The sequence below is a fragment of the Pholcus phalangioides genome, unplaced genomic scaffold (genome assembly GCF_987345545.1).
Source record: "Pholcus phalangioides strain wild (caught in Gottingen) unplaced genomic scaffold, Ppha-v1.0 ptg000008l_1, whole genome shotgun sequence".
Classification (NCBI taxonomy): domain Eukaryota; kingdom Metazoa; phylum Arthropoda; class Arachnida; order Araneae; family Pholcidae; genus Pholcus; species Pholcus phalangioides.
The window spans coordinates 62,087,402-62,115,039 of NW_028301601.1; the positions used below are offsets into that span (position 1 = coordinate 62,087,402).

Genomic DNA, 27,638 nt, shown 5'->3' on the forward strand with positions numbered 1-27,638 from the left:
CAGTGAAAAGGAAATTTTTATAGATATCGCTAAGTGCGAGAGGTGATGAGTAGCTAAGTGTTACCATTTCAATCATTTGTAGCGGCTTTAATAGTTGCATTCCAGCGGTATTTTTTTGTTTTTATGTGTTTCTAGCCGAGATGCATTTACTTAAATTTTTCATAATTTTTTGAGGATGGCACCTTAGGACCCTTTCCTTGTCAGGACTTTTATGGAACAGGTTATACGTACGAAAAATTTAGTACCAAATCGTGCCGCTTGGAGGATAAGTGAGGCATCTCTGGACCTGATTGCTTTTGACATTTGATTGCTCATAGTGCTTTGTAGATCTTTTAACACGCATCACATTCCCAAATATATGCTAGGAGGCAATCTGACAACTGATTCATCTTACAGAGAGCACTTCTGTGTTACGTGAAACTTAAAATATGTACTCCTTGAGGGTTTACGGAAATTTCGCCCATGATATTTCGTCTGCCCTGACTGTAGGATTGAGCAAGTGAATGCGTGAGTGACCGTGTGAGTGGATAAGTGACGAGATGAGTGAGTGCGTGAGAGTATGAGTGACCAATTGGGGAAGGGCTGAGTGACCGTGTCAGTGTAAAATTGAGCAGGTGGGTGACCGTATGAGAGACCGTAAGTGAGACGACCACTCACACGGTCAAACCTTTGGTCACTTATACGGTCATTAATTTGATCACGAAAACGGTCACTTGGCCACTCATATGGCCACATGGTCACTCATATGTTCACGTGATCACTCATACAGCCACGTACTTGATCACTCATACTGTCACCAACTTGATCACTATTACGGCCACTCATATGGTCATACACTTGGTCACTCAAACAATAACTCATATGGTCATACACTTGGTCACTCAAACAATAACTCATATGGTCATACACTCGGTCACTCAAACAATAGCTCATATGGTCACTCACTGATACAGTCACTCCCTTGATCATTCATATGGTCGTTCACTCAACCACATGCAGTCACTCATACTTACTCATACAGTTACTCACTTGATCCCTCATACAGTTACTCACTTGATCCCTCATACAGTTACTCACTTGATCCCTCATACAGTTACTCACTTGATCCCTCATACAGTTACTCACTTGATCCCTCATACAATTACTCATTTAAACACTTGACTACTCACACAGTCGCTCATATGGTCATTGCACGTGAAATGTCAGGGGCGAGATGTCGAGGCGAGATTTCCGGATCCCAAATCGGACACACCCTCTGGGTGCGCTAACCTTTGCGTCAGGTCATGATGGTTAGTGTGAAAGTAGCACTTGACTTTCTAGGGGGTGTGAGAAATTTTTTCACGGTTGGAAACTGTGCATTCCTAGGAATCAGTGAAGTTGCGAATCAGTGAAGTTGCGAATCAGTGAAGTTGCGAATCAGTGAAGTTGCGAATCAGTGAAGTTGCGGTATTTATAATGAACTATAAATAAGCCGTGTCCGACTGCACAGTAGAACTATCATTCTACATAGCGTTGTGACATTCGAGCCCGATTCCTGTTTTAAGTGACCCTATTTGTGTGTAATAAGACGTGCGTATGAAAAAAAAAAAGGTAACTCACGCAGGTGGACTCGGCAGTGGCGTCTGGTGTATTTTCCAGGTCGCCACGGACATGGAGTTTTCGTCTGCAGCGTAACACCTCCAGAGGCACTGGATAAGGGTGGCAGCGGGAACCCTCCTTCTTATCATGTGCTTCTGCCGTTGCTGTTGCTGGACCTTCAAGGCGAAGCCGGATCCCAGGATCCCCTGAAATATTTCGGAAAAAGTAACATAAAAACATGACCAATCAGAAAGGGAAATTCAATTGATACTAACTCTCTTACTCCGTACAAAATACGTAGAGAATTGACGATGAAGTGCAACTTACGGCTGGTAAAGCGAAGAACGAAATCCCAAGTAAAGCACAGAATGAGGCGATCAGCTTCCCGGGCCACGTCTGTGGCACGGTGTCCCCGTAACCGACGGTACAGAGGGTTATCTATAACATACACACACGCGATACAATACATCAAATTAAAAAAAAATACACGGAAGTTACATGCATTTCTCAAGGTATGCTACTGTATGTTATCACGTGAACATGCAATGACCAATGTATTCCCCGCATTAGCCGGCATGTCACCAAACAAGAGGAATACCAGATTTTTGAACGCTGGGGAGGGGGGACTGGTTCGTTCCTGGTATGCCTGGAAAAGTGAGGTTTAATAAGGATCAGAGTAGGCATTCGGCCAATTCAATGGGCTTTTATAATAGCGATATTTAAGAATTTTCTAGAATCTGTGATCGGAATTTCCCAGTATTCTGATCTCCCTCGATGTTTTCCGACATGCCAGCCAATGCTGGGGGAATACGGCACATTCATGGGATAACTAGTGTTTTTTTAGTGTTTCAAGGACGTACGAATGAATGAGTATAATTATTGTCTTACCACACCCCACCATAAGGCATCGGCGAAATTGCTGAACTTATCCGAATTTGAGTCCTTTTCAGCCAAAAATACGAGGAAGGAAGAGAAAATTAGACCGAGGAATCCAATATACAAGGTAGTTATGAGCTCCTGTAAGAAAAAAAAAACAAACATTATTATGTGAACTAAACTTTTACTGCATACACATAAGCTGAAAATAAATATTTGTTTTTAAATGAATGCCACCAATGTTTAGAAAACATCCATCAGGGAAAAAGAACGAATCGCCACAGGATAACCGACAGCACTGTACATAGTCTGAAGGGATGTTCACATTACTTGCTTACTCAACACCAGGGGATCTCAACCTATGGATTCGCATGGGCTTCCGAAATGGGCCGTTCAAATCAACTAACACCTATGGATCTTGAGCTATGGGTCGCGACCTCAATTCGATTCATAGGGTCGCCCGAGTAGGGTCATACGAATCTACTTACAGCCAAGGATTTTTGAGTCACGATCCAAACTTGATTCGCAGGGGGATTTAAGAGATGGGTAGTGCAAATCCATTAACAGGCAATGGTTCTTGTGCTTTGATCTTTGTATGAAGACCAAACACACCCTGGTTCCCATCTCAATGAGACCCATGAAACTGAGATTGTTACGGTATTTCTCTCTCTCTCTTTCGTGTTTCTTGAGCTATGGTTCACGAGCGAACTTAATTCACAGGGGCTTGAGAAATAATTCATTCAAATTCATTAACAACTAGGGGGCTGTTGAGCTTATGGGTCCCGATCTCAAACTTGATTCACAGGGTCTTCCGAAGAAGGGTCATACGGATCTATTTATAGCCAGGGTTTATTGAGGTAGTACATGGGCTTTTTGAGTCACGAGCCAAACTTGATTCGCCGGGGGTTTCCGAGATGGGCTACACAAATCCACTTACAGCCAATGATTCTTGAGCTATGGTTCAAGACCGAAACTTTATTCAGGGGGGCTTGCGAAATGGTTCGTTCAAATATATTAAGAGCTAGAGGCTCTCTGAGTTATGGTGGGTCCAGATGCAAACTTGATTCGCAGGATCTTCCGAGAAGGGCCGTAGGTATCTGCTCACGGCCAGGGATTTTTGAGCCTATAAGTCACGACCCCGAACTTCGGCTTCCTAAAAGTCGTGCGAATCCACTCAATATGCTACAGATGCACTTATTGCGTCAGTGGCTTCGCCTATTTCGAAGAATGAAAAGTGCCGTTGGTCGTGCTATTGTTGATTTTGGGTCGCGGCTGCTAAAAAAGATTAAGAACCCCTGCTGTACACGCTGGGAAAATGCTTACCAAAGTGTGGTTCCACGTCAAATTATCGCAAAATGAAATAAAAAAGTAGAGCATACGAAGGGGTAATATCTGATAAGATACCAGATAATGTGGCTTCACTTGATGGACATTGGAATTCTAATTTTTTAATCACATTAGAGAGTTTATTATATACCAATTAAACTACAGAGTATATCAAACATTAAATAAAATCGGTGGGACACTAAATTTTTGAAATAAAAAGAGTTAAGCATACATTTATATCGCAAAACTCTAACATCTAAAGCTTCATTTGGATCATTTGGGTACATCATCATACAGCATAAGCGGCTGATACATAACCTAGATGATGCTAATGTAAGAACTCTAAGACATTCTAATCATGAGCAGCAATAGGAAAATTTCTTACCCTGTTTGATGGAGGTGCGGGGGATTTTTCCTTGAAGTCATAGGTAATCGCAGAAAAAAAAAAAATAGAATATTGTCCTTTTTCCACCCCCATTCTGATGAAGATATTTTGGTGAAACTTGATAGATAGGATGCATGGACCGTGGGGGAAATAAAGATTCAATATAAAAATTGTTCAATTTTTGACCACCAGGTGAAAAAGTGGTGGTTTTTTATTACGGTTATTTTTTTTCCATGATTCAAATAACTATATGTAATACCATGTTTCAATGAACTACGTTCACCACAACGGGCACTACAGGTCGGAGTGGTGTCAGTATAACTAAGATGCCGAGTAGTGTCAGTTGAATTACACGCCCGAGTGTAGCGGGGGTAAGATGCTCGTCTACCACCGTGAAGGTTGTTGTCACGGTCCTGTGTTCGAACCCGAGGGGGGATATAGATAAGATATTTGCCCCTAACGAGCTTGAGGCGACCACCAATAAACAGCGCCTTCATTTCCAACCCATCTCATTAACGGCAGTAAGTAGCGAAGAGTTGGTGTTTGGTGAAGTAGTTGAATTGCATACTGACACTACTCCGGCCCCTGTGTGGCGCCCGTTGTGGTGGACGTAGTTCATTAATAACTTGGTATGTACGTCATGTGGAAAAGGTAACTGCGGTAAAAAAGTGCCTGGTTCATAGCCACCCTGTATTATGTGAGTGGAGGGAAAATGTTTCTTCGCTCCCGGGGTTACTTCAAGACCTTTTTTTTCTTACTTTTTTCGGCGCCATAGGCTTGGATTCAGGTCACGTAGAAATTTCTAATTTTTCAAACTAGACCAGCTGAAATTTCAATCAAAGGATAACATTTTCACTCATTTTCTTCCGAAAGGGGACATTTCCGAAATTTAAATGTGGATAACTCTCTTTAATGTTGATCAAGAAACATAGTATTTAAACGTTCTACCACTATTGCTACATGGTGCTGTTGGGCTATTTCCTACTTTTGTGCAGTTAGTTTACTGCTGTAAATTTAGCAAAAGTGGAAACGCTCCTTTTCGAAAATGCGCCTCATATAATCATGTTATAACCGCAATAAAATCAAATTTTCATTCACGACCACACACCAGTTCGAGATAAAACTGCAAATTCAATGATAAAAAGTAAAAAGTAAATCGTTATAATTTATAATTCACAAAACATAAATTATGGAATTACCTGACGGTGGGCGTACACTACCGATCCCAAAAGTTTCCAGGTTCCACCTCTTCGGTCCATCCGGACCATGCGGAGAATCTGGAAAAACCTGAGACCGCGCAGAGCGGACGCGGCAAACACTTGGCCACTGCTGCCCACTGCGAGAACAACGATGGACGCTATGATCACAATGACGTCTGAAAACAAACAAACATAATCGATTGGGATATCGTGTCAAAATAAAATAGCCGGAAAAAAAGAGAAAAGCACCACTAAATGATAGTAACAGCTTTTTAGAGGGTGTAATGACTAAACACGCAACTTTCAAGGTAAAAATGTAGTTTGTTTCTTACAAAAGTTTACGCAATTGCCTCATCTTCAGTATATAAAATGGCGTCATATACTCATAACATAATTATAAAAAAAAAAAGAAAAAAAATCAAGTAAGCATTGATGGAAAAACGCCTCATAATTGCCCGAATGTCAGCCCTAACGATTGGCTTTATTGATTGGCGTTTAAATTACACTACCGGGAAGTTCACAGAGATAGTTCATTTCCCCGTGGCCATTCAGTGTACATCACGCGTGTTGATGATGGCAAGAAAAATCGCCGAAAAACGGCCAGTTCTGGATGATATTATTACTGGAATGGGAGAGAGGTGAAGTCGCGGGAAAGGGATAGATGATCGTCTTACTCAGTTGATGATTGGTTGAAATTTGGTCGTAAATTTCACATTACCTTTAAAACTCTCCCAGAGTGTGAGAGAGAGATCATTGAGCATGCATATATATACTCTGACTCTTTCCCTTCACCCATACTTTCCAAAGGATTCCTGTCAATATACGTGGAATGGAAGACTGGGGGAAGAAGGGTTCATATCTCATTAGCTGGTGGTAGGAAGTCATTAAAACGATACTGTGCACATCGGAAACTTCGATCTGGTTCGTGAGAGTAACTGTTTCAAGGCATATTTTTTAGGTTTTGGGGGAAAACGCCCCTCTTTTCCATGGTATGGTTACAAAGTCCGGGAAATTTCCCGGAGAATTACTTGCGTTGTTGGTAGATCCAACAGTACCACAACGGTACTCGTTTGCATTCCAACGAGTACCGTAAACACGGGCTACTTTGGTCCATTTTTAAAAAAAAATTCAAATTAATTTTCCAAATTAAACCCAATATCATTAATACTCTTACGCTCTGGTAACTTTGTTTATATCTATACGCTATCTAATATTCTGTATATGTAAATAAAAAAACAGATTTTTTTTTAAACTTAAGTTAATTGAAAAATTGAAACATTCAATGTGACTAATTTTGGCCAACTTCACATTTTTTCCTATCTTAGGCAGGAAAAGTTTTAAGTTGAAAAAAACAACCAATACCTATCGATTACATTCACTTCAATGTAACCGATGCGCTTATCGGTTGCATTTTTGAAGTTTTACAAAGGAATGTTTCTAAAACTTTTATAGTGTTTTAATCATGGCTTAAAGCATTATATATAAAAAGAGGGGGTATTTTTTGAACTTGGCCTCGTAATAAAACTTTGGTTTTTGATATAAAATTTATGTTTCAACTTGTATTGATCATAAAAAAAAAAAAGTATCTATTTACATGTTCTTTTTGAAATTTTTACTTAGGCCAGGATTGCATGTAAAAGTCTGATAAATGATCTTTTACAAAACGGTTATAACTTATTCGAGCAAATGTAACCAATAACCATATCGGTTGCATACATCGAGTTTTATAAATTAACTTTTATGAAGCTTTTATAATGTAATCCCGCCCTTACGCTATAAAAATTTGTTATATAACAGATCTCTCTCTCTCTCTTTCTCTCTCACGTACGCACGCACACAGCCTATTGGTTACATTCACTCGAATGTATCCCGGTCTGATAATTATATCTCATACAAAAAAAAAAAAAAAAAAAAAATGTATTTTTCAGCAAGTTTTGGAAGCTTAACTATTAGGAACCGATAATCACACGTTTTGCCCCGTGGCTAACAAATACTAGTTCTTCCTCAGCGCTAAAATCCTTGAGTGTGCCCTGGTTTGTTAAATAATCCGTTTTTAATGGTGCTTCGAGGTATTTTAATGTTACCTGGTTTATTTAAACAGATCTAATTGCACCTAAACAGATTTCGTAGGTGGCCACATTTTGCTGCAATCTGCATAACTCTGACTTAGTGTCTAAAGAGGATAGTGAAAGAGGATAGATATTCAAAAAAAAAACCCCCATAAAAAATGTAACATTAAGTTTTCTGTTACCTTTTTGATATTTTCAAACTCACCTATAACACAGAACGGACTCCTGAGGAACCTGAAACGTCCGATCCATCCTTGGTACCTTGATCGGCATCCAGCTGACCAGAGACGAAGGAAAAACTCGAATGTGAACCAAACGACCATCACTATTTCCTGTAATAGAAAGTAAATGTTATGATATTCTATACGAGGGTTGGTCCCAACTAAAAAAATTGAGGGCAGCCCTGATAAAAAAAAACAAAACAAAAAAAGACACTGGTCAACACATTTAAAAAAATATAAAAAAATAACACGAGGGCAATAAGTTTTTACACTAATTTTGGGGTGTTGAATTCAAATATGATTGTAAAAAAGTCCCCATCATGCAGTTTTTTCGGCATCATTAATTGTAATTTTTTGATATGCATATGTGTTACAGTAAATGTGATAAATCCGGTTATTATGCATAATTGCCGAACATTTTGATAAGTTTGATAAATTTCCCTAAATTTATCACTTTTACCCGCGAATATGCAAAGTACCCAAGCGTCATTGGTAAGTTTGAAGAATTTTCCTAAATTAAGTGCTTTTACTGGCGATTATGCACCCCCTAAGCGTCGTCGTTGGCAAATATATGGCAAATATAATAAGTACTGGAAATATTATCACTTTTACTGTCGGTCATGCATAACGCCCGCGTCGTTGGTTAACATGATAAACCTATTCGAATAATTCATACATGCATTGTATCATTGTATCGGGGGATGATCGTAAAATTTGTTATTATTTTATGGGGGGTCCGACTTTATTCAGCTCACGTACTGTACTCATTTGGAAGTTTTTGTTCGTCACATGTATGGAGAATTCCAGAACCATCAGTATGTAATAATTTTAACCGAAAAATTTTAAAGTGCAAAAATCATTAATGAAAATAATGAAAAGCAATGTATCCAAAATGGATCTCCGAGGAACTCTTCTATCAATGTTCCAGTAAGAACTGAAGTAATTGTTAATTTTAGCATTTTGTTTTCTATTTATTAAGTATGATCTCAAACAAAGTAGCGGTTTACCTCAGACACCAGCATAATATAATTTAATAATTAAACTTTCGTAATTTACGTAATCAAATGCCTTACAGATATAAAGAAAAATAGCTACAGTTTGTTTATTGGAGTCAATGCTTCCGTAGGCTACTTTAAAAGTGTCTCAGAACAGAGCAAATGCCAGAAATGGGCAGAATTGTCGGGCAACAATGATTCCTAATCCTTAACAGTCACTTTCGGAATACTTGCTTTGGTTACCGTGGTTCTCAAACAATGCGTTTCAGACATTTAAGTTATGTCTTTACAATGGTTTGTCACTTCTTTCATCCTGCATAGTAATTTATATGCCTTTATAATGGTGTGTCACTCTTTTTCCAATCCTCCCAGTAATTGAGGAAAACCCGGACGGACAGCGCCGGGTATTATAGCTAGAGTAATAACATCCATAAGAGCCAGAAATATGCAATTTATTTGTTGTCATACGAAATTGAACGCGAACTTATTAACCCTCTCTCTGTCACAACAGAAATTACTAAACCCTTTTCAGAATACCATATCTTTCTCCCTTTTTTATGAATTAGGCGTTCTTTCGATTTTTCGCAGGTGCAAACTAACGGGTTATACAGAAAAGTGTTCCAATGAGGAATCAGCTGTAAAAATTACCTTTATTTGCCAGTGTTAAAATAAGAGGCTTTCGAGAGTTTAGGACAACCAAAAAAACCGCTATATTTTGAAAACTTATACTTGCATGAAAAAATGTAAAAAAAAAAATTCATGCAGGCATGAAATCGCTTGATTGAAGCATCAAATAATTATGGAAGAGTTGGTCAACTTTGCCCAAGAATATTAAGAAGACACCAACGACTAATGCAAATAAATACACTAAAATACAAAAAGTCCTAATGCATTTCAACACCAATGGGTACCGTCTTCAGAGGAAAATGTAACTACTAGTCATGCTGACCGAGTTCCCCACTTGGGTTGAATACCGAATCTTAACGCTCGGTTGCTCAGCGGAAGAAGTACGGCTGTTCACTTCAAACGTCGTGGTCAGAATGAAGCTGTGAGCCTGCGTGAGATACTAATGCAGCGTCCTGATTGGATCCTTGCGGAATAGTGCTATCCGATTGGTCTATTCGAGTTTTCTTATAATTCCCGCTCGAAAAGAATTTAAGCCATGGTGTTGCGATCGGGGGTGTAGATTTATTATCGTTGACTAGTGTATTTTTGAAGGCCCGAATAATAATAATAACGTGATCCTCACGTATTCCCAAGGGATCAGCATGATCCGTCCAGGGAATTTGTTAGTGTTAGTAAACATCCATGCCCGAATCGGGATTCGAACCCAGACCTGCACAGTGAGAAGCTAGTTCCCTAACCACTCGACTGCCAGGCGGTATATATGTGCCTTCGTAGAAATCTAAATGAACTGTGGAATTGACTGTGAAAAACTCTCGCTTCTTGAAATTTGAATCAATGGCCCTCTTGCCAACAGTGAGTGGCGATGGTCGATTTTTCACATTCCTTGATTCTTAAGAAAGCGAGCGTGTTCATTTATGGCCGTATTCAGCGACACAGTTAATACTTCACTTACTACAATCATAAGTGAAAGGAGGTGATATCGAAACGGATTGGTTATATTCAGGAATTTAACCAATCTGTGTCGATCGCTAATCCTTTAATCTGCGATTGTAGTTTAAACTGTGTCGGTGAATACGGCCGTTAATCTTGCTTTTATGGGTCTCCTATATAACCAAGAGAGCAATCACCACATTTATTACATTCCATGTATAGCATCTTTAGGGGGCATGAAACAAACGTTTTTAGTGGGCACATCTATGGTTGTTAAATTGAACTTTTTAAGAATCGGTTTGATCTTCAGTGAGAGTTATTGGATCGTAGGGTATGACTACACTTTCTTTGAGTGGTCTCACTGTAATATTTTCTAAAGTGGGTTCCTCGCGCCGGTTTCAATAATTTTCTACTTATTTCGTCAACGATCTTGGTGGTGAAGCCCCTGTCTTTCGTAATTGCTCTGATGGCTTCAAGTTCATGGTCTAATGTGTTCCGATCGGAACAGATGTTAAATGTTCTCGCTACATCAGTACGAAACGCCAAAACTTTCTATAGCATGGGATGACAAGATCTGAAATGAGGTGATAATGAGACCGCGAAAGGCTTACGATAGACCGAGGTTTGGAACTGTGATTTCTGTTTAGTTACTAATACGTCCAAGAAATAGAGTTCATTGTTAGTTTCAAATTCAGCTGTGAACTGAACATGGGGGGGGGGGTGTCTACGTCATTCATAAAGAGTTGTTGAAATGCGTTACGATTTTTTGTATTTTCGTGTATTTGCCTTATTCGCGTTGGTGTCTTCTTAATATCAAATAATTATTTTGATGCTTCACTCGTAAAATTTTTTTTTAGTGGAAAATGTTCAGTTCCCCTTGGCAATGCCGAACGCGTGAGTTTTAGAAGACCAAGAAACAATGCAAGACTAATACTAAAGCCGTTTTGGTACTAGTGTTATTAAAGTTTAACGGAGTCCTTGTCGGAATTCCTGTCGCCTCAAAGAACTAATGAAGAAGAAGGAATATAAAAAGTGCCAAAACATAAAATTATCAGTAAAAATTTACTCCCAAATACTAATAAATTTTACACTATTTTCATTAAAATATAATTTTTTGTATTATATTATTTTGCGTACATACCATACATAGAAATTATCATTTTCGCGGAGTCGTGCATTTATTTTGGAACAAACTAATCTGTCGTCATGAAAGAATTAATACTTCCGATGTCGTCGGTAGATGACTCTGCACATCATCCAAGATATCACGCTGCCACATAAGGTGCTGGGGAAAAAAGTGTAAAGACAACCAAAAAACAGTTGTATCTTGAGAATTTGCGCGGTTTGTAGATGTTTGGAAATTTTAGAAACGTAACTACAACTGATGATTGAGAAGGCTTTTTGTCAGTCGCGTTAGGCACTTGCGAGGCACTTTGGCTCACGAAACGCATAGAAATGGTATGCAGTACGCCAGGGACGTCATTTCAACTTTTTCCAGGGGAAGGGGGCAAAGAACATGTACTCAATCTATGTGTGTGTATATATATATATATATATATAAGATATGAGAAAAGGCGAAAAAATTAGAAGAAAGTGAAAAATTGGAAAAAATAGGAAAAATTGGAAGAATATGAATCAATGAGGAGGTCGTTCTCAAGGGGGAACCCCCCACATTGCTCCAAGCTGGAAAAAATCTTTCTAATGATGGTAAGCCTAATAGAGGCATGAAATTACCATCAGTTCTAATTTCATTAATTTTCAGAATTTTCTGTCTAATTTCAATTCTAATATTAGTATTAGAATTTTGAAAAATATATTTTTTGGACAACTTTCAAGAATTAAAAAAACCTGTAATAATGCTAAGGATTCTTTAGAAGCATGTTCTGAATTTTTAAATATCTTGAGTGGCAACGGATTTCCATCTTCTTTTATGGGTTTCAAACTTTACCCACGTTTTCTTAAATGCTAATTCAGTCGGTGTGTTTTAAAAATGTCTAACTCTTGGTATGTTTTCTTCACTCTTCAATTTTTTTTCTCATTTTTTCAATTTTTAACACACGTTGTGTGTATATATATTTTTATATTGTGCTACTCATTTGATTTTCATATTTTTTTGGTTATAATTATGTATTCTCATATTTGCCTTTTGACTTGCAAAGCTTGCTTATCGCAAAAATGTCGGGGGGTACTGATGGTAATTTTATGCCTATTAGGCTTACCAGCATTAGAAACATTTTTGCAGCTTTTGGAGCAATGTGAGGGGGGGGGGGGTTCCTCCTTGAGAACGACCTCCTCGTTGATCCATATTTTTACAATTTTTCAATGCCTTCTAATTTTTTTCGCATTTTCATAATATCTAATTTATAATTTCGAGTTATGTGTATAAAACAGTCTTTTTTGGCTTCTGTGGCGCTATACTCTGACTTTTCATTGTGTTCTGAGTTTTTCATTGAAATCTGGTTTTTGTCAGTTGCTCTTTTAATGCATACTATATATATATTCATTAAAATTATATTTCATTAAAATTATATTTTAATGAAAATAGTGTAAAATTTATTAGTATTTGGGAGTAAATTTTTACTGATAATTTTATGTTTTGGCACTTTTTATATTCCTTCTTCTTCATTAGTTCTTTGAGGCGACAGGAATTCCGACAAGGACTTCGTTAAACTTGAATAACGCTAGTACCAAAACGGTTTTAGTATTAGTCTTGCATTGTTTCTTGGTCTTCTATAACTCACGCGTTCGGAATTGCCAAGGGAACTGAACATTTTCCACTAAAAAAAAATTTTTATGAGTGAAGCGTCAAAATAATTATTTGATATTAAGAAGACACCAACGCGAATATATATATATATATATTACCGTTAGAGCCGTTCTCAAAAGCATCTCAGTCCCCCCCGGTGAGTGATTTCTCTGACGCCTCGTAGAAACCACGTTTTCCAATTTTTGCCGGGTAAAGGTGTTATGGTCTAAGAAGGAACCGCGGCGATTTAGAGGGTCCTGTTGGAATGTTAACGTGGGAGTGTGTGTGGTTCTCTCTCTCTCAAGGCACCGAGAAGTTTTCCATACCATAGGGTACTATTGTGGCACATAGTATACGAGCCACTGATCTGGTTGATTAAGAGGGAAGAAATCACAGTAACTTCTCAGCGAAAATGTGCTTCTCGAATATCGGATGTGAATCCGAAATCCCAGTCTGGATGTATATCTAGAGAGTTATGCGTGACTTTTTAGTGTCATGTTGATTTCAAGTTGGGAGTATAGTAAAAGGAATGAATGTTTGTAATGTTGTAGGTCTGTTGCTCCCTATTGCTAGAATTTTTTACTGAGGAAACGGCTGGCATTTGGAGCTTCTACAGATGATAACGGCAGTAAAAGTCCACAAACCATTAAAATAATAAATTATTATTTACATTATTATCATTGTCTGTCTCTCTCGAACGTTTCGATTGAAAATGTATTTCTTAGCTTAACAGGGTAAAACAACAGGTTCTGACACGAATACGACCCGTTGACAGAATTCGACACCAAAAGAACCTCTTTGTACTCACCATTCGAAGAAGGACAGCACTAGCAAGCTCTTCAAACTCTTTAATGGTTGAAAATACGCTTAGCACCAAGCAGAAAAATACCATACAAAACCTGCAATTGCAAAAGAAACTTGTCACACAGTGATCATGAAAACATGAAAAACATGCGAAAGAATTGAACAATACACTAATGAATTTTATGCTCAACATGTCCAAGCATGATCAGAAGATAGCTCGGAACTAGAAATGCATAGTCCAGTGGAATTTGAACATAGAGAGGTTTGTCCACACATTTGCGGATGATATCCTCGGTAGGAACGAAAGCTGAATCGATAGCTCCTTGACTATCCAGGGATAGTCTTCTCGACGACTCTGGAAATTTCCATCGTAGGTGTATACCAAGGGTGCTCAACCTTTGTAGAGTGCGGGCCACTTCAGTGATCTGGAAATATGCCGCGGGTTGCTCAAGTGATCTGTGAATGTGTCACGGGTGTTGCTTAATTTACCTGGAACTGTGTCGCGGGTCATTTGATTGAAGTGCGAATGTGCCGCGTGTCACTTAAAATATCTGAAACGGTGCCCCATGTTACTTAAGTGATAACTTAAGTGAATTTTAAATGTGCAGCGGGGGGGGGGGGGGCAGATCAGTAAAGTGATCTATTCACGCACCAAGTTACACTGAAATGATTTTAAAATGTGTCGCGGACTACCTAATTGAAGTGAGAATGATCATTTAAGTGATCAGGTAAAAACGAGCCGTTGTTGTTCATTCTTACAAAATTAGGTTGAGGTCGCGGGCCACATTTGTCTCGCGTACCACGGGTTGAGTATTTATGGTGTAGACAAGCCGTCTCGAGGAGTTCTGGACCCCTGAATTCTTTTTAGAAATTATTTTCACATCACTACACTTGGCCCCGTGAGAGCCTTCATATGTGCCCAAGCATGCTCACACACAACTTATACGTAATAATGAACACAGAAAGACTGTTGGATATGCTAAATATAAATTGAAATTCCTGGAGGGTTGGTGCTCAGATTACAATTCATATAAACGTTAAAAAATTAGGAACGATTCGACCACTTCCGATTTATTCAGAAAGCCACCAGAAATATTTTGCAGATCTTGTCCATAATCTTTTATGCATGAACGCTGGTCGTGACCACAATCGCCGCCGGGAAGTTCAACTGTCAAATCGGGATGATTTCGGAATAAGTCAGTGATGTCATTCTGTCCAGTCGCTATTGAAGACATAAATAGCGTCGAGCTATTTAACATGCTTTTACGAATATTTTTGTCAGCTCAGGGCTATACATGGGGGCCGTTGGCAAATCATGCACCAAAAGACCCTTACGACTAGGATGAATATAGTAATGGTTACGGTGGTTTTTAACAACTGGCTGATGAGAAGATGTATTTTTTCGGAAATATAGAAAATTCAACTGCCTTTGCGGGGAATCGAATCCTTCCCCTTTCATTTTCCGGGTGAACGCCCAAGACTACTAGATTACAAAGGCAACGAATCTCTCAATTTTTCCTTGAAGCTCGTGTGCACTGAACTGGACCGACCGTACATGGACGGCCGGACCTGACTTAGGCAAAGTTCACATGTGCTGATGCAGCCATCAGATGGAGACTTATGCAAGGATGACGTCACTCTCTGCTACCATACCAAGTTTTTTAACATTTGGCTGTTGCGAAGATGAATTTTTGGAAAGAGAGAAAATTCAACTGCCTTTGCGGGGAATCGAACCCACGTCCTTTCACTTTCCGGGTCAACGCACAAGACTTCAAAGACAACTTGACTTTTTATTCTACATATCAACGATTAAAATTATCTTTCCAACACAGAAATTACATTACGATAATTATGGCTACAAACAAGAATATGCATCTCACACATTTGCCTTTTTTTTAAAAATTCACTGCATTTTTGAAGTGGTTCTTTTCATTTCCCGCGATTGGCGACTTTTCTTCAATTTAAGCATGAGTTGGCGGCTTTGCTTACTTTTGGCATCATTTTTGGCGATAATTAGCGACGTCTCGTATTTCGAAGCTCGATTTCCCGTATTTTTCTCGAGTAAATATGGTCAGCCTACATTCTTTGGACCCAGACATACCAAAAATAACACAACAACAATCGATTATTTTCGGGGAGGGGGGGGGGGACCGGAACATACTTATACGACGGCGTTAAGTAACACGCGAAATTTACATCATGTCAACGAGCGATAATAGAACAAAAAACAAAACCCGCAAACAAACGTTTCCTGGACGTATATGTATACACAGACTATAGTTAAATGATACGGTTTTTTTTTTCAAAAAGAAGCGTTAAGAGTCAAGTGTTCGATGCAAGCCGAGTAAAACACACTTAAAAACACGCACGTACGTGCTAAATTTCAACAACACCCAATCGCTTACCAGAACGGATATATATTGAGGAAGCAATAGAGCGGACTCTCTCTCTCTCTCTCTCTGTCGCTAAATTTAGCTGATGGAGATCAGCAACAGCTGAGGGTTTTCCTTTCGGTAGAAAATAAACAGTTTCTTGTGGAAAACCATTGAACCGTCCGCAATTGTTGTTGCTTCTACTTTACCGAAATAGCTGAACCAAGCAAGAAAATGAATCAATCTTTATTTTTTTTTTTCCCTTGTGTTCCTTCCAGTTATTCCCTACTTCTCAGGAATGAATGAAAAAGCATAAATATCTCGATATAGCCTCGAAACAGCCCTTACAGTTTTCTTGTATTTATTGCGAGGAGAGTTAGAAAAGACTCTTTCTTACGAGAGTAGGGTTTCTTTATGAACATGGAAGAGTGAGGATCGTTATTGTCCATAAAAATGTAATTGGGATCATATTCTGGAGGATTATGAGATTAGTTTACGAGATTTTTAGTATATCTGGGGTTGAGTATTCAATCAATTTTTCGGGGTAGATTCTGATCTAGACGTTTTCTGAGGTGAGCTACTCTCTGGATGTTATCTTGAAGAATTCCCACGTCGCATCAACGTGGAATTTTGAATCAAAAACGGAATTTTCAACGCAATCGTATAAGAAGAAAAGTACAGTCGAACTCTGTTATAACGATATCAAAAATCCCGTGTGAAATTCTGCCGTCCTACCCGAGGTTGAAGTTTTGAGGCCTCTAAAACATAAAAGACATAATCTCAGATGCAATCAAATATAATACATGGAGTTGTTCCATTGTGATTTTCGTGACCATATTCCATTGAAAAAGATTTGTGGGGAAATATAGGGATATGTCTCTCTCATAAAACTAGGATATCGTTAATTCTCGCCAAATTTGTTATCAAATGTCAGCGAAATTTGCTGGTAAAAAAATCAACAAAAAACTCTTGCTCTTTTGTAGAAAGATGAAGTCCAACGATATTCGCTCAAAATACAGAATATTTAAACACCAGACAGAGCTATTTTAAGGCTAATATTGCAGCTTCGTCAGAGGAAAAAACCGACCGAATATCGCAGGACTTCATATTTCCACAGTGTGTTCAAAGAAGGTACAATAGACTCTCGACATGCGGCCTGCGTACTATCCGGTCTAGTTTAAAAGTTATTTTAATTATTCATAAAAGAAATAATGAATATTTACTTTGCCAAGAACACGTTGCAAGTGTAATCAATTTGTGCAATGATTTATCAATGAAATAAGTCAAATTATTTTTTGTAAGAGTTAAGCCTAAGTTTCAGGCTAATATTTTATTTATTTTAAAAGTGTCCAGGGTATAGTAAAACTCAGTAGACCCTCCCCCCCCCCGTAAATTGTCATTTTTTTTTTGATGAAGCAGGCTTTCTTCCGAATCTCAGCAGGTTCACATCAATGGGGTGTAGAGGAAAGTGGTTCATTGAGAGATCACCTGTGTGCAAAATAACTTCGCTTGTCAATGCTAAAATAAAAGGCTTCCCAAACAGACGAGATATCTCGTCGATGCCGCTGACAACGTCAAAAGTGTATGTAGACACATCGTATTTCATGTGGGATCACTACAAAATTTATCTCCAAGTGTGTGAAATATTTTTATTCTTGGACTAACTTTTATACAAATACAAATATACAAATACAAATACAACGCCACAACAGACAAAATGCCCAACGAGGTGGCTGATAAAAAGATGCCCATAAAAATATGGATGTCATATGTTTCAAAAATACAGCAACCCAATTAAAAATGCAATTAATAAAAATTATAAACAATATATACACATGATAAAATATTATACAATGCCCATAAAGAATACTTATGGTTGTCTTATTCTAAGTATGAATAGCTTCTCGATTTACCCCAACATGTTTATCGTATTTCTTTTCAAACGTGTCAATTGTGTTGCAATTTACTACCTCCGAGGGTAAGCTGTTCCATTTATTAACAACCCTATTAGAGAAAAATTCCCTGCGACACCATAACCTTGCATTGTCCCTCACCAATCGATACTGGTGTCCCCTTGTAAGAGTAGTCGATTCACGGTGTACTAAAAGTTCATGATCGATCCTATCCATCAAATTGAAAATTTTGAACACTTCGATCATATCTCCTCGACACCTGCGTTCATCCAATGTAAACATAATCAAAAAATGAAGTCTCTCTTCATAACTCAAGCCCTGTGTGCCAATAAGGACACGCGTAGCTCTTCTCTGCACCCCTTCAACCAAGTCTATGTCCCTCTGTAGGTATTGTGTAATAAATTTTTAAAACGTACAGTAACAAGTATTTATAAATTACTCGCCTATACACAGAGATCACAAAATTCGAATAAGAGCGGGTTTTTGTGTAAAAAGGGTTTTGTTTAATGGTATAGGCGGAGGTTGTGGAAGTGAGCAGAGGAAGTGAACTCTGACCTATCTGGCTTTCCTATTATTCGGCCCACCACACTAGACCGGATAGTCTAGAATCTACTCTATTTCCATTATATCGTGTTCTTTTTGCACACAATCGGAGTTTTCATTCCAATACAGATTTCTTTTGGACAAGTATCTGTTACACGTTATTGCTATTACAATGATTACAAAAAAAAAAACACACACAAACAAAATAATTCATATCCCAACATCATCTGAGAATTGAAAACCCGAAAAAATATTACGAAATATAAAAACCAATCGTAAAAATATCACCAACGTTCAATCTTAAAAAAGAAAGTAATAACACGCATGCGAACGAAACGCTTTTCTAGAAAATAAATCCGTCTCACCATAAAAACGAACGAAACGTAAAAACGGATTTGAAAAAAAAATTTCACATTGCATAAACCATTCTATTGTATGAAAAAGAAAAGAATCGATATACATACATCGATTGAAAATAATCAAATCGAAAAAATAAAATGATCGGGGCTTTTAGTTTTAGTGTCAGCAACATTCAAATAAATGACGTTCATGTTATTTTTTGATAGAACACCTCGCTTTTCGATAGTTTACATAGATTTCGATGGGATCCATTCGTCATTACATGACATTGATATTTATTCGAAACGATATTTGAGCCCGTGATTGCGCCAATGAGGTACGAATCAAATGTTCCGCCACGTTCGTTTATAACCAAGTTGTTTTAAGATTTGTTTTTAGCAAGATATTATAACAACTTGATGCAATTTGAACATAATCCTTTACTTTATCAATTACCATTAGTTAAACTTATGATTTTTTATAAAAAAAATATAATAAAAATAATTGTTATATTATCATTTTTTAAATTATAACAATCATCATTAATAATAATTATTAAAAGTATAAATACGAGGCGCATAGCTACCAGCAGCACCGCAAATTACTGGCGAACCGTTGATTCTAGAGGCATACTTCCAGTTAGAAAACGTATCCTAATAACGTGTAGACTTCAGATAAGTCATTCATATATTAGCTATTGAAATATCGCCATAGAGAGCAACAGACTTACAAACAATACAAATGTAATTCAATCATAACACATCACTCACTGAAATATAGATGGCGACACTGAAAAATCAAACACGACAATACATACGCACTCAGACTGTTAGGTATACACACAGTTACACTTCCGGTAGTAAATCGCTTATAGATAGTGTGACAGACCTGAGCTGTGCTCCGTTTGAAAGGAAGAAAGGTATTGAAATATAAAAACCTAACTTACATTATCCCCTCGTCCTCTAACTTCTAATGAGAAAGTAGTTTCCCCTGTCTTTCTTGAGGCCGTCAAAAAACGTCCACGTTCCTAAGTGCAATATTCAGAAATCAGAGGAAAGTTTTGGCGAAAGAACAGCACAAATGACAAGCAGAAGAAGCGTTGTTTGTTAGTTTCTTGCCGTTTCTTACTAACATTCCTCTGATTTTTTTGAAATCAAATGTCTCAGCGAATGGTGCACATGGAAACGTGGGATTTCTTTTTCTGTTGGCCCTGAGAGAGACAGAGAAACGAATTTCCAGTTAGATGTTAGAAGACAAGAGGACTGTATAAAAATCCGGATACTTTATTTCAATAATTATAAAAACCCTTGTCCTATGTGACTGACGTATCTGAGTTCTACCAGCCCCTCCTAGAGATAGAATGCCTCCGCATGGGTTGCCATAAACGTCATTCAGACTACCTAGCAAGTTTGCCACATTTTGAAACACAGCATCCTATTTCGTTTCTTCTTATTCTGGCGAACAATCTTCCTGATTGCCTCACAAAAGCCGCATAGTGATTGGATGTGGGGCATAGAAATCACCAATTCTGGCCCGAGATTATTTCTTTCCGCCACAACGATGATGATACGGGCATGGGCAGTTTTTCCCTGAATATTCTGAGGGAAAATGGACTATTTTCTGACGTCGCAAGCAGCGAGCGGAGGCCTATCTCTAGGAGGTGCTGCTTCTACACGTTATTTTGATACTTTCTTTGAATGAAAGTATGCCTCTAGGGTCAACGGTTCGCCAGTAATTTGCGATGCTTGCTAGTAGCTACGCACCTATATATGGGTGGTGAACCAGGACGTTGTAGAGATAGATATTTACAACGTTGGTGCAGGAATGATGATAACAACAGCATAAATTTGATCACACGTAAGAATAATGTTGCCTCTCGATATAAAGAAATTTTTTCTTGGTCCGAAGAATATCGTTATATCGAGGTTTTACTGTGCAAAGAAAAGTCGTGAAAATATCTCAACAGCGTCTAAAAAACAAAACAAAATCCTCATACGAGAAAACTTTTCTTGAAAACAAATCCGTCTCTCGCCGTAAAAACGAACGATCGGTAGAAACAGATTTAAAAAATTTCGCAATAAAAATTCATTCGATTATATAAAAAAAAAAACGGAAATAAATGCCTCGATACACATCGATTGGAAAATGATGAAATCGAAAAAAACAATATGAATGGGTTTTTGGCTTCTGTATATCGGCGACATCCATCATTGTCTTCAAGAAAATTCAAATCAATGATTTTCTTAGTATGTTTTGACGATGATCTCATTCCGATGGTTTATTGATCAGTCTGATAAGGGGCCATTCAAGTATTACGTAAGCAGATTTTCAGCCATTTTTGACCCCCTCCCCTTGTCAGCAAAAATCAGCAAAACATTGACTCCCCCCATTTCGTCAGCAGTTTAGAATATTTCATATCTTAAAAAAGGGGTGGTTGATGACGTAAGAAACCTTCAAACCCCCTTCCCCCCTTGTCATCAAAAGTCAGCAAATCCGAAACTCCCTCCCCCCCTCGATGCTGACGTTATACTTGAATGACCCCTAAGCCATTTGTTATTATAGAAGTCGTTGGTATTTATTTGAAATGATATTCCGCGGATGATGCTGATTGAAGTAATTGAGGTATGATTGTCTTAACCACTTTACGATATTGAGTCCAAACATCTGACAAACAAGATTCCCTGTTTTCTTTCATCTCTCCTGATCATCACGGGGGTTTGCTGTAACCCTATGAAAAGTTGTTCTTTTTACCCTTCTTTTATTTCTATACATGGATCCTCCTACTGTATACATATAACAGCAAAAACATTGGCTATGGTGAGGGTGAATATATATATATATATCATTTGTACTTATCTAGTATATTGTTTTCCTTTCATTTGTTTTTTTCCCCTTCCCTTTTTTCTACTTTTTTCCCTTTCTCTAACATGCGGTTAGGTAAGGACAAGGTTGCCATATTTATCGCCCATTTGTCAAATAGAGATCACCCGAATTTCTTGCGAATACCTTGAAAGCGAAGGGGTTAATTGGATACAAATCAAACGTTATCGTTACGCTTGTTAAGCCGGGTTTTCCTATGAGCGGGTTTCTACAGCGCGCGCAGCGTAAAAATACTGATTGGTCAAAAAAACCCTGAATTTCAGGTTTTTAACCAATGAGCGTTTTCACGATGCATACAGCGCAAAAGTTTTACTCCTAGGAAAATCCGTTTTAATGCCGGAGTCGTCTTAACTGATTCGAGTTTGCACGTGATTTCTGCACGAGCAAGTAAATCAGACCCCAGAGCCCTTAAAAGTCTGAGGATTCCCTAACTAACAGAAAAGCGTTGTCCCTAGTCGTGGGAGCCCCTAATACATATGTGTCTGCATGCTCAAACCATGGCCACCCTTAAATAACCAAAACACTCAAGTGGCCATCGAAATTTCATCCAATCACATAAGTGGCCTACGGCACATTTTCAGATTACTTCAGCGGTTCGCGGTGTATATCCAGATCATCTAAGCTGCTGTTAAAAACTTTCGTCTACTACATTTTTTGCCGATTCTTCATATAGAAAGCATCCGAATTTCTTACCGATTTACTTGTAAGCGAAGGGGTTAATATTATAAATCACCTTACATAACATCACTGATTTTTTAATCACAATTAGGGACATTGGATCCGGGCATCCTGTATTTTTAAGTTAAAAATATTGTCCGACGATTCACATCAAATATCCACCATCGTTAACCCTTTCAGCGGCGATCCCGAGATATCTCGTCAAACTTGATCTGCTTTATTTCTGTCATCCCGAGATATTTCGTCTTCTAAAAACGCAATAAATCTGCTTTTATAGTAAAACAGGTTTTCCTTCCTTCCCCCTCTCCAACCAATCAACTGCCAGTGGGGGAGTCAGCTCTTCTTCAAGGTTAGATGAGAAGGAAGTGAGAGAAACACACACATGCTCAGTATAAATAATCCAAAAAAGTATTTCTCTTCCTAGAAAGCCACACTCATCACGGTTGTTTTTGTATTATAGTAAGGGAAATAAAAGAGATGGCCGGAATAAATTTTTTTGTTGGGGGGAAGCAGCTATCTGCTGGCAATAGCTAAAACTCTTCTTAAAATACGCGGCAATTTGAGAAAATTTTGCAATTTTTCAAAAGCGGCAGTTATTTATATAATGCGGGGATCAGGGAAAATTGTAAAAATCGGTTAAGACATTAAAGGAAAAAAGAAACCGAACAGCGCCATCTGCAGTCATCTAGCGATGTTTGTTTTAATTAAAACTCAAATTTCAATTGATTAAATAGTAGATTATTCTGAGCTCTGAATGACTTAAATTGTCAGCAAAGTTTATTCATAAATCAGAGATTGCTATAAAATCATCAATTAAATTATACGTAAAAGTCAATTTGAAACACGTAATTTTATTTTAAGGTAAGTTATTTTATCCCTAATTTCAATCCAAATTTGAAGTTAATTAACGAACTTATACCACCCATAATAATTTTTGTTGAATCTCAAGGGTGACGTTATCATCTTTACTCGTTGCAGATATATCAGATTAGATCAGGGGTTCTTAATCTAAGGGTCACATAAGCGGAGATGGGGCTATGTATGTGTTACGTTAGAAGCTCGAAGAGACTTAGTAGATCCTAGATTTTACCAAGGCGAGTTGGTAAAAGCCCGAAATTACGCTTGCAAACGTTTTCATTCCGAACTTTTATTAAGTCAAAGCCTATTTATAATGAGTAAGTAAACCATCATGAACTTATTAGTTCCTGACTAATTATTAATTAATAATTATAAACGTTTGATAATTATAAATATTTAATAATTACAATTGTTTAATAATTACAATTGTTTAATAATTACAATTGTTTAATAATTAACTATTGAATTAATCAACCTCATAAACCTTATTGGTTCCGGACACTAAGTAAATGATGACTAATTATCATAAATAAATAAATCGATTGATTTTTAAGTTCACACTGTTCGGAGTAAATTGATTAATTTGAAAAGTTTTTACCCGTTTTTAGTGAATCAATTGGCCATCATCAAGTCACACACACGATGATTGTTGATGGTCCGATGATAAAGTTGTTAACTAATTAATTATAATTAGTAATTGCTTAGTAAGCGTCAGGAGTAATTGATTAATTATAATTAATGGTTGCTTAGTTTGTGTCAGGAACTAATGAGTTCACGGCAGTTAATATAAAGTCATTTGTGAATTATTAATAAGTTAAAATTTTCAAAACCATAGTTAGTATTTATAATGCTACATTGATATTAGTAATACTTGATGGAAAAAATTGTACCACGGTCATAGTCCGCAGCCTAGTCGAGTGGGAATCAGCCAGATGTTATCCAGACTGATTTCAGTATGACAATCACTTCCCAAAGTAGTCGACGATCAATGCCCAGTCCGGGATTTTTACGGCGAAAAAAAAATTAGCAAAAACCGGTCATAATTAGCGTAAATTGCCCATGGTGATATAACGACAGTAGTAAAAAATAGTGCCCGAGTGGCATGATGGTAAGATGCTCGTCTACCGTCGTGAAGGTTGCTGTCAAGGTCCTGGGTTCGAACCCAAGGGAGGATATAGATAAGATATTTTCCCAAACGGACTCGAGGCGACCACCGATAGAGAGCACCTTCATTTCCAACCCATCTCGCTAATGGCAGTAAATTGCATTATAGCGATATGGCCAGAGTTGGTGTTTGGTGAAGTAGTAGTACAAATTGAACAAAAGAAAATGAAATTCCGGTGGAAAAATCAAAATGTTTCTCTGTAAAAAACCTACCAAAAACTTCTTCCGTTTCCCAAACCAAATATCATTGCTGGAGAATGATTATTAACATTTGCGGATTATATGACGAGCAAGTCATGGGCGGAGACACGGGGGCGGGAGCATTGCCCCCCCCCCCCAGCATCAAAGGTGAAGTCGACTGATCTAATGCATATATGTATAGGTGAATTGACATCATCGTGACCCCCGTCCCAGACTTCCAATTCTATTCCGCCTATGGAGCAAGTTTTTTTTTTTTTTTCAAAGTGAAATTTCCGAACTTTATTCAGCCGAGGATTATTCGCAGCACAAATTACGGTTTATATTAGAACTGAAAGTTTTATACAACTGTCATAGAGACAGCGATGACCACGAGCACAGCAGCTGGAAACAAAATAGAGTTCCAGAGGGAAAAAATTCAGGGAAATTTTTATTTCTCAAAGAAAATATTTCAAATTATTCTCAAGAAAAGTATATTTCACACCTTTCTGCCAGTTTCAAAAGTACACCTTTCAACCACTTATGAACTAGGCCGTAATATCGCGTCCAAACGCGAATGTAATAAATTCTGAAAAACAATAGTTTTCTCTGTTTTTTTTCTCTCTCCTCATCATCGCGAAGATTTGTTGCAACGCTATATAATTTGTTTTTCTTCTTCCTTTTTCTATAAACTGATATTGATTTTTTTTTCCCCAACACATCATTTATCATTCCACTATGTACATATTAAGAACGAAAGAGAACCGGAAGGGTGAGAATGAAATGAGAAATCTACTTTTTACCTACTCTCAAATACAAATACAAATACAAATACAACGCCACCTATCTACTTAGCTATTATATCGTTTTCCATTCTTTTTTTTCTACTATTTTCTTATTCCTTCCTTTCCTTTTTCTAGCATGCGGTTAGGACAAAGTTGCCATATTTATCACGATTCGTCGAATAGAGATCATTCGAATTGATTGCCAATAACTTGTAAACGAAGGGGTTAAAAATATTACTATAGAGAAAAATGAAATATCGTCCAAAAAAAGAAAAGATGGGAAGGAGAAAAAAACAACAGTCACAAAAGCGAATTGAATGGGACCTGCGATCTTTATTGTGGGTGTCCTACACTCAACCTACCACACCACAGCGGGTATCGAATTTCGGCTGTGGTAAAATAAAAATAACAAAAAAGAAACACGCCATTGCCACTACGCCAATTGAAATTTCGCTAAGCACTCTTCTACAAGTGACGTATTAGCACACGACCAATCATGTGACACTATATTCCTCTATTATACCCGGTGTAAACCAAGGAATGTAAACTTTGGAGACGAGCCGGTCTCCAATTTGAAGTGGATCTGCACTTGGAGGTGTGCCTGATCTCTGCGGGCAGACGGCAGGCAGGCCTTCCACATGATACTCATAACAAAAAAAAAAAACACTTCGAGCATTCGCCATCTTTAGTTCAAAATATGGGAGAGAGATGGCACCAGCAAGAAAATGAAGCAAGCCAAACTCTGAAAACATAAATACGTTAGGGTGCGAGCATATATGAACCCACACGCACGCACGCTCGTACACACAACAAGGCCGGGCGAATCCCAGGCTCTGCGGTAACTAAACAATTAGTATCGGCGCTTCAAATTTTCTTTTTGCAGTTACTAAGTTGCAAGCGGAGAGCAGCAGCACCACAAAATGTTCAGGATTTATAGCACCATGCCTGCCAACATGAAACAGGGTCATTATGCTCTGGAAATCTAAAAAAAAACATCATTTTTAGGGCCGGTTTCTTCGAGTAAAAATTTTTCTGGCGCCTAAAAAATTGTTCTGGTGCAGAGGTTATTTTTGCGATTTGTCCAGCCCTAGCATACACACACACACAAACACACACCAAGTTCCTGCACGTATTTGTTATGAATTCCACCGAGAAATGTGTACGAAGTGCATGCACGGTCAAGCAGTAGTAATCATAATTACAGTTTTCCCTCTTTCGTGTAAGAGCTTTTCAATTCTCATTGAAGAACTCGAGATATACGTCCGAAAAAATTATATTTGCTTCAAATGCTATTTTGTTTTCTTCGCGAAAATATACGCGGGAAATTTATTCGGTTGTTTTTTTTTGACGCCATTAGCAGTCATAAAAGCCCTCTCTTCCCTTTACTTAATAAATTCTCAACACCGATGTTTACGGCAGCTTCTCTTTATTGCGCTATAAAACACTAAAAACAACTCGCAAACATTGGATTCGGTCCTTTTGGTACGTATGGCTTCTTTCCAGAAGGGAGCAGCACTCACTCTTTTGCATTGTGAAGTTGGTCCGTTCAGGAATTTTCGTAGAACCAGGCGAAAATACTTGAAATACTTTCTATTCAAATGGACTTTTGGTCTGTGAATATAATTCTTCAAAAACTTGGAATAATTTTTGTGTAATGTCCGTTATAATAAATTTCTTTCTCGAATGCTTTTGTTAAATAACACACTGGAAGAAAATGGCAATATTGCAAGTTTCAATTCTCAGGAAATTGTTGTATGAGATATCGTATACAGCAGGGATACACAACCTTTTCCGTCCTAACTGGAATATATATGATATACATGCTCAACCCATGGCCCGCGGTCCAAATATGGCCCTCGCAGTTATCGGATGTGGCCTGCGACCTCAAACTTAATTTTGTAAAAATGAAATAAGCAGCACATAACCAGATGATTTATGCAGATGCTTATAACCAGCTTTTATGACAATTAAGTGACTCGCTGCACATTCCTAGGAAAATTAATTGATCCTCGGCGCATTTACAGATCATTTAGGCCACCCGCGGCTCATTTACAAATCAATTAAGTGGCCTGGGGCCCAGCTCTAGATCGCTTATGGAGCTCGTGGCACATTCGTACCTTACTTAACTGACCAACGCCACATTTATGGATTATTATAGATCACTTTCGTCACC

The 27,638-nt window shown here is 37.9% G+C and overlaps 1 protein-coding gene across 3 annotated transcripts in view; it reads right to left on the reverse strand.

Annotated features, from left to right (window-relative positions):
- Nucleotides 1-27,638, reverse strand: part of KCNQ (KCNQ potassium channel) — a 258,735-nt gene that overhangs the window by 53,882 nt on the left and 177,215 nt on the right. For all 3 annotated transcript variants that reach the window (XM_089235148.1, XM_089235147.1, XM_089235150.1), the window contains exons 2-7: nt 13,761-13,851; nt 7,639-7,765; nt 5,365-5,540; nt 2,467-2,595; nt 1,906-2,016; nt 1,600-1,784 (exon numbers count right to left, since the gene is read on the reverse strand). In XM_089235148.1, coding sequence (XP_089091274.1) covers nt 1,600-1,784; nt 1,906-2,016; nt 2,467-2,595; nt 5,365-5,540; nt 7,639-7,765; nt 13,761-13,851 — 819 coding nt within the window. The remainder of the gene's footprint in view (nt 1-1,599; nt 1,785-1,905; nt 2,017-2,466; nt 2,596-5,364; nt 5,541-7,638; nt 7,766-13,760; nt 13,852-27,638) is intronic.